Source organism: Nannospalax galili, unplaced genomic scaffold (genome assembly GCF_000622305.1).
Source record: "Nannospalax galili isolate Female #2095 unplaced genomic scaffold, S.galili_v1.0 scaffold913, whole genome shotgun sequence".
NCBI classification, from domain to species: Eukaryota; Metazoa; Chordata; class Mammalia; order Rodentia; family Spalacidae; genus Nannospalax; species Nannospalax galili.
In genome coordinates this window covers 1-14,530 of record NW_008331996.1, presented here as the reverse complement: position 1 = coordinate 14,530, position 14,530 = coordinate 1, and the positions used below count along the sequence as shown (strand labels likewise).

Below are 14,530 nucleotides of genomic sequence, written 5' to 3'. Positions count from 1 at the left end.
GGAACCCAGTCTTCATTTAAAACCATAGATTTTAGCCAGGCATGCTGGCCTTTAATCCCAGTACTCAGGAGGCAGAGGCAGGTGGATCTCTGTGAGCTCAAGGCCTGCCTGGTCTACATAGTGAGTTCCAGGCCAGCTGGGGCCACAGGGAGACAAAAAACAAAAACAAAAAACAAAAAAAAAACCCCAAACAAACCTAAAAACCGTCTCTGTGAGCTCAAGGCCTGCCTGGTCTACATAGTGAGTTCCAGGCCAGCTGGGGCTACAGGAAGACAAAAAACAAAAACAAAAAACAAAAAAATCCCAAATAAACTTAAAAACCCATAGATTTTAGTCTCTTCGCCAGAAATGTGTTGACAGGTGATGAAACTTCACTGAGTTTATTTCCTAACCTGTAAAGAGGGTACAAAATACCTTTGCAAGTATTAGAGTAAATGAGATCACTAATTGAAGTATGTAGTACCTTCATTCAGTAAATAATACTGATGAATATTTTTAAAAAATTTTTTATGTTTTTATGTATTTGAGGGTTTTGCCTGCATGTATATAAGATGCACCCATATTGTGCAGTGCCCATGGAGACTAGAAGAGGGGTATCAGATCCCCTCGATCTAGAATTATAAGCAGTTATTACCCATCATGAGGGTGCTAAGAACAAGACCCAGGTCTCTGCATGAGTAGCCAGTGCTCTTAACTGCTGAGCCATTTTTTTCCAGCCCCAATATTGGTGATTATTATTAATAACAAAATAAAGATCATAAGCTTAAGCTGAAGAACTATTGGCAGCTAATCACTGTTGGGTGAGGGAGAGTCAGTCTTTAAAGGAATGAGGCTAGATGGGCTGACCAGGCTCCACTGGATAAACTCACACCAAGGGACATCTGGGTACACAAACTTGACTTGATAGACCTTAACATGTATGATAGAATGCATGAAATCTTGTGGGCAGGCTTTAGGGGGTACAGATAGGGAAGTGCTCTAAATATGATTAAGATGCATTGCATGAAATGCACAAAATGCCTGGCTGACAAAAATTCAAGACAAATAATACATTGAAAAAAATAATGATCATACAAATATATTTGTATTTATTATTTTCAGTATCCATTGTAAGTCCCATGCATGCTAAGACTTCTTTGTTCCTTTTGTTCTCTGCTTGGTCCCCAGAGAAAGCATGACCTGTCTTTGAAGTGACACCTTATATGTTACTGGAAGTGTTCTCAGTATCTGTGACTTTTTTTGTTTTTTTGAGACATGGTCTCCCTGTAGCCCAGCTGGCCAGGTTCTTGCTATGTAGGCACAGCTGACCTTGAACTCACAGAGATCCATCTGTCTCTGCCCCCTGGAGTGCTGGGATTAAAGGCATATGCCACCACTCCTGGCCCTGTCTTTGACTTCTTAACAGCTACTTAGTAATGTAGAAATTATGTCAACATGAAATGATGGTCAGGACCAGATAACTGTAGCTATCTTTCTTTCCTCAGATTCTGTTATTCTGAAATATTAGCTCATCTAGATAGGCTATTTGTAGTAGAAAAATCAGGGAAAAAAACCCTGCATATAGCCAGGTGTGGTGGCACATGTCTTTAATCCCAGCACTTGGGAGGCAGAGGCAGACAGATCTCTCTGAGTTCAAGGCCAGTCTGATCTACATAGTGAGTTCCAGGCCAGCTGGGGCTATAGGGAGACCCTATCTCAAAAAAAAATAAATAAATAAAATAAACTATGCAGAACAGATTATGAAGAATGTAGAAATGGGCTTATATCTGGCAGCTAGGAGGCAGGCATGCTAAGAAAATATTTAAAATATTTTTCAATTTAGCCAGATATGGTAGTACATGCTATAATCCTAGCATGTGGAAGGCAGAAGTTGGAGGGTTGAGAGTTCAAGGCCACCCTGGATACATAGCAAGACCTTATTACAAAGAAACCAACTCCTACAAGTTTTCCTCCTATCTCCACATGCACGCCATGGCCTACACATGTATACACACAAAATAAATAAATATAATAAATTAAAAAATAATGATAAAGCAACCCACCAAGAGGATGGGTGCCTGGGCTTGGCTAATTAGGACTTCCTGACACAGGCCACTTCTGGGCTCTGACCCAGTAACAGAAGAAATAGCCACAGAAAGAACACTTTGAGGCTGGCCAGATGGCTCTGCAGATAAAGATGTTTGCCTGACTGCCTACTTTTTTTTTGTGGTCATTTTGAGACAGGGTCTCCCTGTAGCCCCAGCTGGCCTGGAACTCTCTCTGTAGGCCAGGCTGGCCTTGAACTCACAGAGATCCACTTGCATCTGCCTTCCGAGTGCTGGGATTAAAGGCCTACACCACCATGCCTGGCTGACTGCTTGTTTTTGATCCGCTGGATCTATATGGTAGAAGGAAAGAACCAACCCCTGCACTTTGTCTTCTGACCTCCACACATACACTGTACCACATGCATGTGCATCTACCCACACACAAAATAAATAAATGTAATTAAAATATTTTTAACATGTTAAGAAAAAGAACACTATGCTGTGCTCCAATAAAACATTATTAAGGATATTGCACAAATAAACAAACAAAAAAAGCTCTGCCAAGTCCAGCTTACTAAATTAATTAATTAAAAGGTGATTGAAGTAGAAAATTATCACATTAAGAAATTAATGTAGTTAATCAGAAAATATGTGTTCTTACTGCATGTAGAATGGTATCTTAGTATGCCACTTTGGGTCTTAGGTAAGCTTGCTTTCATAAACTCAGATGCATTGTTGCTGATTTCTGGTTTCTGTTTCCTTTAAGTTTGGTCAAGAACAGCTGTATCAGAAAACTGGCTTAAATGTTTTCCTTGCTTCAAGTACCACCTTGTCCAGCCCCATCAGCAGATATTTTCAGGAGCTTACCTTTAGTGTGTCTTTCTAAAGCCTAATTCTTTCAGTTGTTTTGCATTTATACCTTATCAGTCAATAAAATACCTAAACTATGAAAACACAATAACGACTGTCCAAACAGTATGGAAGCAGGCACAGTGGGGTCCCAGCAAGTATGTAGTGCCACAGCTGGGAGCAGAGTACACTCAAGGAGTGTAGCCTCCAGTGCTCAGTGTAACGTGGGCATTGCCCCAGATGTTTTATAGAAAGAATGCACTACTGGTAAAATGGTGACTCACTCAAAAGGATCCATTGAGAGAGCTTCTGTTGTTTTTGTGACAAAAATACTTTGCCTGTATTTGATTAAGCTGTTAGATAGGTAAAAGATTAAAAAGAAAATAACAGAAACACAAGTCCAATGCCAGCCTGGGCTAATAAACAATAAAACTTTTTCTTAGAGAATTTTGACATTATCATTTAAGGGAGAACAGGTTGAGACTGAAAAATCAGTATCCACTATCTACCTCTGTCCATATGTATCTGACTTCTCTTCTGTTTCTCTCTGCCAGAGTTGAAGGATGCATGAAATCCTGATTATCTTTAGACATATGTGATCTTGTTTGTTTTTAACATTTTTATTGAATTTTTGAAATTTTCATACAATATAATTTAATGGTATTTAGATCCCTTCCCTATCTGCACCTCCTCTGTTCCTCTACTACCCGATTTAATGCACTCTATTATATATATGATAAAGTTTATAGAGTCTAATTTACATCATCAACCGTTCTTCAGTATGGGTCCATCCACTGGAGCCTGGTTAACCTACTGAGTCCCATCCTTGAAAGAGATTGTCTCTCCCCCTCCCAGCAGCTATCAGTTGCCAAAAGTTCCTTAGGTTGGCTGAGATTTCTTACCCACTTCCTATGCTGGGGTTTTGTCTGGTTTGAACTTGCATGGCACTTGTGCATGCTGTCACCATTGCTGTGAGTTCATATGAGTAACTGACCTGCTGTCTGGAAAACTGTTTCCTTGTGGTCATCTACCACTTCAGGCTCTTACAGTCTTTCTACACTTTCTTCCACAATAATCCCTGAGCCATGGGAGGTAGAAATTTGATATAGGTGTCCTATTCAGGGATAAGTACTCTGTAGCCTCTTCTCTGCACATTAGCTAGTTGTGGGTTTCTGTATTAATCACCATTTACTGTATAAAGAAACTTTTCTTGTTAGAGAAGTTCTGGGTTTCTTTTGTTTGTTTTTGAGGCAGAGCTTGCCACATAGTCCAGACTACCGCTGAACTCATAATCTTCTGGGGTCAGCAGGCAGAATCTCCCAGGCGGAGATAGTGGACGTGATACACCACCACACCCACCAATGTATGAGATCTTAGTGATGTTCCAGACTCCAGACCTAGAACAGATAGAGAAAGAAACACCTTGCAGTAAAATAGTGGGTTGTGTCAGGAAGTCAAATATAGTAAGAGTATATGACTGGATTTTTTAATTTTTCTAGGCAATTGATAGCATTCATCAAGTAGGGGTTTACTGTCTTGCACTGGTGCCTGCCAATACATTGCCAAAAACTCCACTAGGAGGGATCCACCTATCTCAGACGAAGCAGCTCTTTCTGGAAGGATCTCTGCATCCATGTAATATACTCATGTGCCCACATACATGTGTGACGAATTTGCCAAAACCCTGGCAAAAGCAACCAGGTAATCATATGCTAACTTCTAAGCCATAACATGAAAAGGTAACTTGAAGACACTGATGAATGCCTGGGGTGGTCGCACGCGCCTTTAATCGCAGCACCTAGGAGGCAGAGACAGGCGGATCTTGAGTTCGAGGCCAGCCTGCTCTACAAAGCAAGTTCCAGGCCAGCTCATGCTACAGGGAGACCCTGTCTCAAAAAGACCAAAAAAAAAAGAAAAAAGGAACATGACCTTGTGTAGGCTTCGACTTTCGGCCTACAGAATAACAGAAGAGCAACAGAAATTGACAGGAGCCAGAATTGTTACCGTGAAGGTAGGCTACTTTGACTGAGTAACTTTGTGTGGTTTGCCAGTGATCAAAGTCCCACTGGTAGAAAGAGAATAAAGTCCCCTGATAATAAGAATAGTTGGTATTCAGTGAGTGCTTAATAAATGCCAAGTACTAGCTAGCATTTTACAGTTGTGATCCTAAGGTGGTCTCCCTTGGCAAATAAAGTTCAGAAAAGCTAAGTACATCTAAGTGTGTAAGTCACATAGCTAGATAATGGCAAAACTGAGATTCACACACACCGTGACTAAGTTACACCACTTGCAGTCATGACACCATACTGGCTTTCTGTGGGAACCTCTCCTAGTGTTATCGCCTTAGTTCCTTTTGAAATTTGCTGTGGTCGTATCCTACCTATGGGGAACAAGGGACTTAATTCAGACATTTTCAGGGTCATATGTAGAAAATAACCCTATGCTTTGTGTTGGCCATTTTCAAGATATAACCAAGAGAATATAAATTTTTAAAAAGGGGGAGACAATATAAGTCAGTTTCACCTTTTGCCTAACTTCTGAGTAGATCCACGTTAAAATATATGTTAAACGTAGTTGGGTATGATGATAACATACCTGTAACCCTAGCACTTGGGAGGTAGAAGTAGGAAGATCAGGAGTTCAGTATCATCCTCAGCTAGCCAATCTGGGCTGTATGAATATCTCTCAAAAAAGGAAGCCAGAGGCCAGGCATAGTGGTGCACACCTTTACTCCTAGCACTCAGGAGGCCAAGGCAGGTGGGTCTCTGTGTGTTTGAGGCCAGCCTGGTCTATATAGCAAATTCCAGGCCATCCAGGGCTACACAGTGAGACCCTGTCACAGAAAGTTAGGGGGTAGGGGAAGAGAATGAAGGAGAGAGAGAGAGAGAGAGAGAGAGAGAGAGAGAGAGATCCCTAAAAGCCAGCATGTACTCAATAGATTTTATTGAGCCTTTTTCATTTTAAGAACAAATAATGAGAAATTGGCTTAGTTTCCCATATCTGGCCTTTCCAGGTGTCCCCTGACCCCTGCCCAATGTGTATTAGCCTTTAAATATGTTGGAAAAAAAATAGGAAGTGTGGTATTAGCTCCATTTCTTTTTCTTTTTCTTCTTTTCTTTTTGAGACAGAGTGTTCTTACAGCCCCAGCTGGCCTTGAACTCACAAAGATCTGCCTGCCTTTGCCTCCCAAGTGCTGGGATTAAAGGCAAGTACCACCATACCTTAGCTCCATTTCTATATGACAGCTTTTGCTGAAAGGTAAGTAGCATGCACAATAATAAAGTATGAGATGAGCCTGTGACTCACTAAGAGGCTGTGATCAGACTATTACAATGTTAATGCGTTGTGCTCTTCAGTGAGTATTGTGGTGGTCTGATCCCCACTCCTTTACTAGATTTTATTACCAACTCATGAACTACCTATTGCTTACTGACATGTGTAGTGTTAAGGTGTGTATGATATGTATCACCTTCTGCTAGTGGAAATCAAGTTTATGGAGGCTAGTATTCTATTTTTTGTGTTTGTTTGGTCTTTGGTGGTTATTGTTCTATTACTGTTGTCTGCTGTTCTGAAGAGAATCAGTAAGTCTGTGTAAGGCTGAGTGTGGTGGTACATGCCTTTACTCTCAGCTGGGGCAACAGAGTGAGAAAAAAATCCCCCCAAATGTCTGCATGATTTATCAAGAAACAGAAAGGTTGGGGGCTGGGGACTGGAGAGTTGGCTCAGTGGTTAAGAGTACTGACTGCTGAGGCTGGTGAGATGGCTCAGTGGTTAAGAACACTGACTGTTCTTGCAGAAGTCCTGGGTTCAAATCCCAGCACCCACATGGCAGCTAACAACTGTCCCTTACTTCAGTTCCAGGGGATCCGACAATCTCTTCTGTCCTCCACAGACATGGCATGACACAGGTGCACTTACCTACATGCAGGCAGTACATGCAAACATATAAAATAAAAAATAAATAAATTTTATTTTTTTAAAAAAAGGTGCTGACAAATGATTATTTATTTAAAAAAGAAACATAAAAGGAAGTATCTTCAGACACATTACCTGCACAGGCATATGCAAATATCTAAAAACCACATGAGACCTGTAAGAGCATGTATCTACCACATGCAAGCCCCTGGATTTAATTCCCTGGACTGACGAAACACAAGCACAAATTCTTCTTTATCTTGTTACTTGTTACTTATTAAAGTGTTACATTTATTTATTATGAGTAAAATTCCATTTTAAGTAGGTTTGGTTCCCAGCACTCACATGAGGGCTAACAACTGTCTGTAACTCCAGTTCCAGGGGATCTGACGCCCTCTTCTGACCTCTGAGGGCACTGCATGACATGAGTGCACTTACATATATGCAGGCAGAACACAGTAAATTAAAAAAAGATTTTTAAAGTGTTACATTTATTTATTATGAGTAAAATTCCATTTTAAGTAGGTTTGGTTCCCAGCACTCACATGAGGGCTAACAACTGTCTGTAACTCCAGTTCCAGGGGATCTGACGCCCTCTTCTGACCTCTGAGGGCACTGCATGACATGAGTGCACTTACATATATGCAGGCAGAACACAGTAAATTAAAAAAAGATTTTTTTTTTCGGTCTTTTTGAGACAGCATCTCCCTGTAGCCCCAGCTGCCTTGGAACTCCCTGGTTTATACCAGGGTGGCATCAAACTCACAGAGATCTGCCTTCCTCTTCCTCCCAAGTACACATATGTGTACCACCATTCCCTGATATACATAGGGCTCTTTTAGCAAAACATTCATGTTAGAATAGATGCTTAAAAATTGTTCTTAGAGGCACAGTAAATTTTTTTTGTGTGTGTGACTGGGTCTTACTACATAGCCTTGTTTGGCTTGGAACTTACTTATGTAGACCAGGCTGGCCTCACACTCACAGAGAACTACCTCTACCTTCTGATTACTGAGATTAAAGATATGTGCCATCATGCCTGGCCACAGTTGATATTTAAAACAGTGCCTTTCCTAGCCAGATTTCATCTAATTTTATTAATGATGAAATCTGTCTACAAGATGTAGTCCTAGTTCTTGAAGGGTCAGAATCCATTCATCCTTTCCAATGAAAGCTGCTTTCTGCTGAGATTGTGCAGAAGCTGAATGTTATACATTGGGAAACAGTGCCAGTCAAAAATCATGGCACTGATGAGTAGAGACAGTGAGGAAATAATGTGGCACTGGGACTTGAAAAAACAATTTAGAAGAGTAGAGGCGGTGAGGAGTGAGGCAGGAGAGGAGAGGAGAAAGATGGAAGGGTGTCAGATCAGCTTACCAAGGTGCCTCCTGCCACTAGTGTGGTAACAGTGGGAGTGTATATCAGCACAGCCTTGGCTAGACATCGCAGCAGACCTAAAGCAGTAGAATCAAGTTTATTCTCTTCGGTAAAAGAATTCAGAACAAGGCAGGCCAGGGCCATTCCCAAGCTGCTTCTGCCAGCTTCCCATCTTTTTGCTCTGATGACTTGTTAGTTGACTGTTGTTATAGATATGTGCATTACAAATAATCCCAAAACTCAGTGTCTTGAAACAACCGACATTTGTTTTCTAGTCATTGCACATGGATCAGCAGGACATGACTGAGCCCCAGGCTGTAGATCATATTCAGAACTTGCCCATGTGTCGCTTCATCATGAGCCTAGCAGTTACTCCAGTCTATACTCTTTTGAGGGGAGAGTAGGGATTGGCCTCACACTCCAGCAGTCTGACTCAGCCTCTCTAGTACTGGGATTATAGGTGTGAACCTGTATTTTTTTCTCAGGAAACATGACAGAAGCAGAAAGTCCAGCCAGGCCTCACAAGTACATTTAAAGCTGATCATGTCACCAGCTTCTTACATTCCTTGTCCAGAACAAGTCAAACCATGCCAAAGTTTGTAGAGCAGAGTATATGCTTCCAGTGTGACTACAGCTAGGAAAGGAATTCTGATAAAATGAAACTCTCTACCATAGGCCTCCTTAGCACACTCTCACAGCTACTTCGGCTGTCTGGCCTTCAGCCATCGTTTCTGCATCATCTATACTCTGGCTAGCAGATTGGAGAAAGGGATAAAAAAAAAAGCAATTATCTTTGAGTAATTTTGTGGTTCTAAACTACTATGTGGCATTCAGTTTTTAAAATGTCAGACCTGGGGCTGGAGCAATGACTCAGTAGTTAAGAACACTTGCTGCTTTTGAGGAGGAACCAAGTTTGATTCCTAGCAACCACATCAGGCAGTTCCATAGGATCTTCTGGCCTTCATGTATGTGCACAGATACACATATAGACACATACACATATACATAAATAAAAAATCTTTAAAAACAAAATGTCAGACCTCTTTTTTACAGACCTCTCTGTAAAGCCGGTTTGGACAGAGTACAGAGGTACTCTGGGTCCATTCTATGTAAAAGGGTGTCTTCAGAGTGGCATGTCTATAATTTATTACACAATTTCATAGGAAAGAATGTACATTTTATTCTTAAAATTGCACTGAATACTTTGCAGACAGGGTTTTCTGAAGCTCCTGTTCTCAGTTTTTTTAACTTAAAATTTGTTTTTACTACATTTGTTTATTTAGTCAATGAGTGTATGCATGGAGCAAGGTAGGGTATACCTGTGGAGGTCAGAGAACAGCTTGCAGGAGTAATCAGTTCTTTCCTCCCACCCTACGGGTTCTGTGGATTGAACTTAGGTCATCAGCCTTTATAGCAAGTGCTATTACTTACTGAGCCATCTGCAAGCCCACGTTCTTCTTCTTTTTTTTTTCTTTTTTGGTCTTTTTGAGACAGGGTTTCCTTGTAGTCCCAGCAGGCCTGGAACTCAGTATGTAGACCAGGCTGGCCTCGAACTCAGAGATCCGCCTGGTTCTGCTGGGATTAAAAGCGTGTGCCCCCAAGCCCGGTCAGCCCACTTTCTTTTTTCTTTTTTAATATTTAATTGTGAAGTAATTGGAAACTTGCAGAAAGTTTCCAACTGTATATCCTTTATCCAATTTCCCCCAAATATTTCAAATATTTTCCTCCTGGGAGATGGAGTATCACTGTGTATGTTACCATGCCTGGCTCCTTACTTTTTAAAAGGTAATTATGTGAGCTAAGTGAATTTTGTTTCACCTATTTCAGTATTCATGAACATCTTGGCAGTAAAAGACATTGAATATTTAGCATCATCATTACTCACAGTCTAGCTGGCAATAAGGTTGCTTTGTTACCTTTTTAGGCCATTCAGGTGGGCTCTTAGTCTGTAAGTGACCATCAGGGAGCACAGACAGAGCCCTGGCACGTGTTTTGCTTGCTTTGCTTTATTTTGAGCTGGAGGGATTTCCTCCTTAGCCCCAATTTTGAAGTGGCAAACCCATAGGAATGTTGACAGAAAAGTACAATTTGCATTCCTATGCCTCCCCTACATGCACCAATTTGGGACTTCTTTCCCCACTGACTCTAAAGTAGTTTGCCCCTTGACCCTTTACTTAATGTAAGTATTTCAACACATTTTCCCAAAGAACAAAGCTTTCTCTACTTGTTTATTGTAGCTGGTTTTCTTCTATTCCTGCAGCATATCAAGGTCATGCATCACATCAAGGTGGCCTTAATCTAGAAGCTTCCACTTTTATTTTGCTTTTAAGACATAGTTGATGCTGGGTATGATGTGGCACTGGCAGGCAGGAGGACCATGAGTGTGAGGTCCATGATTTCATTTACTTTGAATAAATACTTCTTATATTCCTTTAAAAAAATGTTTGGGGGCTAGAGAGATGAGATGGCTGATGACTGTTCTTGCAGAGGGGCCAGGTTCAGTTCCCAGCACCCACATGGCAGCTAACAACTATTCTTAACTCCAGTTCCAGGGGAATCCGATGCCCTCTTCTGTCCTCCATGGGCACTGAATGATACAGATGCACTTAGATACATGCAGGCAAAACACTCATACACATTAAAAGCAATAAATTAAAAATATTTTTATTATACTTATTGTGTGTATACACGTGTGTGTACATATCTGTATGCATATGCCATACCACACATGTGGAAGTCAGGAGACTACTTTGGGGGGTAGGTTTTCTTCATCCACCATGTGGGTCCCAGGGGTGGAACTCAAGTCATTAGGCTTGGTGGCAAGCACTTTTAACCACTGAGTTATCTCACTGGCCTCTCAAATTCCTGATAAACTCAATCCATGTCCTCATAGGTGACAGATTTCTTTCTAGACTATTACTGCTAAGCACTTTTCAGGGCTGTATTATGATTGGAGCAAAAACTGATTATCAGTAGGAACCAGTGCCAACCCCTTGGAGTGAAAATCTGCCTGTGAACCCAAGTTCCAGTAGCTACTTCTCCCCTCACCTCTGGGTCTCCTGTGACCTCCTCTCCCCTCACCCCTGGGTCTCCTGTGACCTCCTCTTCCCCTACCCTAGGTCTCCTGTGACCTCCTCTCCCCCGACCCCAGAGCCTCTTGTGACCTCCTCTCCCCTCACCCCTGGGTGTCCTGTGACCTCCTCTTCCCCCACCCCTGGGTCTCCTGTGACCTCCTCTCCCCTCACCCCTGAGCCTCTTGTGACCTCCTCTCCCCTCACCTCTGGGTCTCCTGTGACCTCCTCTCCCCCCACCCCTGGGTCTCCTGTGACCTCCTCTCCCCCCACCCCTGGGTCTCCTGTGACCTTGCTTTGTTTTTTGCTGAAGTTCTACTGCCTGGCTTTGTTTACACATGTATGTACTTTTTGGTTGCCTTTCTTAATAGAATACAGGCTCTTTCCCCTGTACCTGTAAGATTAAATGCTTCACAACATTGTTGAATGAATGTTTAAACCAGTTTGGGCCAGTCTAGAAATGCTTTGAGGCATATGTGACTTGAATTTCCATCTCCAGAGTTGGTGTGTGCCTCCATCTCCAGAGTTGGTGTGTGCCTCTGTTTACAGGTGTAGGCCCTGCTTCAGTGATGGTTGGGAATCTGGTTGCTGGTAAACGCATAGCACAAGCTGCAGGAAGGGATCTGGGGCAAACTGAAGAGAACGACTTAGTGAGGAAGGTAAGTGTTTCAGACCTGTTGACTTTTTAGCAGAGAACTGAGGACAGAACGTACACTTCAGATAGCAGATGTGGGGTTTATTACAAAGTCTTTGAAAGTTGCCGACCCTGAGTCTTTTTTTCTTTTTCTGCTTTGTGACTTTAGCACCAGTTCTTGGCAGAGATTTTGCAGTGGCGAGCCCAGGCAACTCCTGACCATGTACTCTTCATGCTGTTAAATGCCAAGGTACTGAAAAAATCACTTGCAGGATTGGGGATGTAGCTCAGTTCGTAGAGTGCTTGCCTCGCTTGTACAGGACCCTGGGTTCAGTCCCCAACGCTGCATAACCAGGCATGGTAATGCATGCCTATAATTTCAGCACTTTGGAGGTGGAAGCAGGAGGATTAGGAGATCAAGGTCATCCTCAACGACATAGTAAGTTGGAGGCCAGCCTAGACTACAGGAGATGCTGCTTCAAAAAAAAGAAAAGCTAAAACAAACAAATGGAATAATTCATTTGTATTTTTTAAACCACATCAAGCAAAAAAGAATGTAAATGTGTTTGATTTGTTAGTGTTTTTAGACCCTGAGTACCTGCAACATTGAGAAAGAAAAGGAATCCCATTCCTATCTTTTATTACTAGGGGAATTTTCTCAAGTTCATAATTTACACAGGTTAATGTACCCAAAGCCCAAGTATTTATAATATTAAATTGGCTGTATTTATCCCTGTTCATTTCCATATTGAGCTTTGACCTCCTTAACCTTTCTTCTGTTGAAAGGGAACTACTGTGTGCACAGCCAGCTGCCTTCAGCTTCATAAGCGAGCAGAGAGGATGGCATCAGTACTTGGTGACAAGGGACATCTAAATTCAGGGGACAATGTGGTATTGCTCTACCCACCTGGTGAGTGTTGGATTAATAAACTGAACTCTGTGCTATGTTATTAGATGGCATACAAGGAGAGAATAGGAACTCAAGAGTCACCATCTGCTACCACAGAGGTCTGGTACTTCCCAGCACCAAGTACTCCATGCATACAAGCTAAGATGTGAATCAGGATGCGTCCCCTGAATTGTGTGGTATACCTCTGCAGAAACTTTCATTATCAGTGCCTAGCACATAAAAGATACTCAGGCCAGACATGCTAGCACATTCCTGTAATATTAGTCCTTGGGAAATAAGACAGGAGAAATTAGGCATTAGAGAGCCCAGCAAGGGTCATATAACAAGCCTTTAAAACATAGAAAAGCCGGGCTTGGTGGCGCAAGCCTTTAGTCCCAGCACTAGGGAGGCAGAGGCAAGGGGGATCTCTGTGAGTTCAAGGCCAGCCTGGACTACATAGCGAGTTGCAGGTCAGCTGGGGCTATGGGAGACCCTGTCTCAGAAAGACCCAAAAAAATTACTTCTTAAACCCACAAAAGGGGCTGTAGAGATGGCTCAGCAGTTAATAGCACTGGCTATCCTTGCAGAAGACCTGGGTTCAAATCCCTGCACCCACATGGTGGCTAACAGTCCTGTTCCAGGGGATCCAATGCCCTCTTCTGTCCTCCGTGGGCACTGCATGACATGAGTGCAATACACTCATAAACATAAAATAAGTCAAAAAAGAAAAAGGAAAAAAGGGAATGTTTTTTGGAACCTCTGCATTTAGTTTCTTGGCAACAGCAGGCAGTTAAGTGACTCGCCTGACAGGACCCTCTGTCTTGCAGGCATTGAGTTAATTGCTGCATTTTATGGTTGCTTGTATTCAGGGTGTATACCTGTGACTGTGCGGCCCCCTCATGCTCAGAACCTCACTGCCACATTGCCCACAGTGCGCATGATTGTGGACATAAGTACCGTCTATATCTGTCTGTTCTCATTTTGTAAAATCCACATTCAAACCACTAAGAATCCATAATATCATCCCAGTTTTATTGAGTCATGAGGTTAAATTTTTCCTTAAAAAATGGTCTCCCAACTGGGAGTGGAGTTGCATGTCTGCAATCTCAGCATGCACTTGGTGGGGCAGACACAGGTGGATCTCTGAGAGATTGGGACCAGCTTGGTCTACATAGTGAATTCCAGGCCAGCTGTGGCTATAGGGAGATCCTGTTTCAAAAAGACCAAAAAGCAAAGCAAAATAAATAAAAAACAAAACCAGTACTGGCAAGATGACTTAGTGGATAAAGGCACTTACCATACATACCTGATGACTTGAGTTTGATCCTTAAAGTTCACATAAATATTGAGAGGACCAACTCTACAAAGTTAGTCCCCTACTTCTACATTCATGCCTACACACATCATGCGTACATTTACAAAACAATAATAAAAAGAAAAATAAAAAAATCCCAGCTGGGGGCTGTGGAGGTGGCTCAGCAGTTAAGAGCACTGAGTGAACCTTGCTTCGATTCCCAGCACCCACATGGCAGCTAACAATCATCTGTAACTCCAGTTCTAGGGGTTCTGATGCCCTTTTCTGATCTCTGAGGGCATTACATGACATGGGTGCACCCACCTACATGCAAACAAAATACTCGTACACATAAAATAAAAATAATAAATAAAATATATAAAAATCCCAGCTGTCTGGTTTGCCCCTTTGCTCTAATCTGGCCAAAATGACCATTTATTCAGCGAAGAAACTGGGAGAGTGATGATTGGTGAG

General features: G+C 42.1%; 1 protein-coding gene across 1 annotated transcript in view; it reads left to right on the top strand.

Moving 5' to 3' along the window:
• LOC103729162 (disco-interacting protein 2 homolog B-like) overlaps positions 1 to 13,960 on the top strand; it is a gene marked incomplete at its 5' end in the record, with an annotated part of 48,419 nt that extends 34,459 nt beyond the window's left edge. The window contains 6 exon segments of the mRNA XM_017796631.2: positions 3,004 to 3,034; positions 4,376 to 4,577; positions 11,789 to 11,898; positions 12,043 to 12,123; positions 12,660 to 12,783; positions 13,590 to 13,960. Coding sequence (XP_017652120.1) covers positions 3,004 to 3,034; positions 4,376 to 4,577; positions 11,789 to 11,898; positions 12,043 to 12,123; positions 12,660 to 12,783; positions 13,590 to 13,780 — 739 coding nt within the window.
• Positions 13,961 to 14,530: the final 570 nt, after the last annotated feature.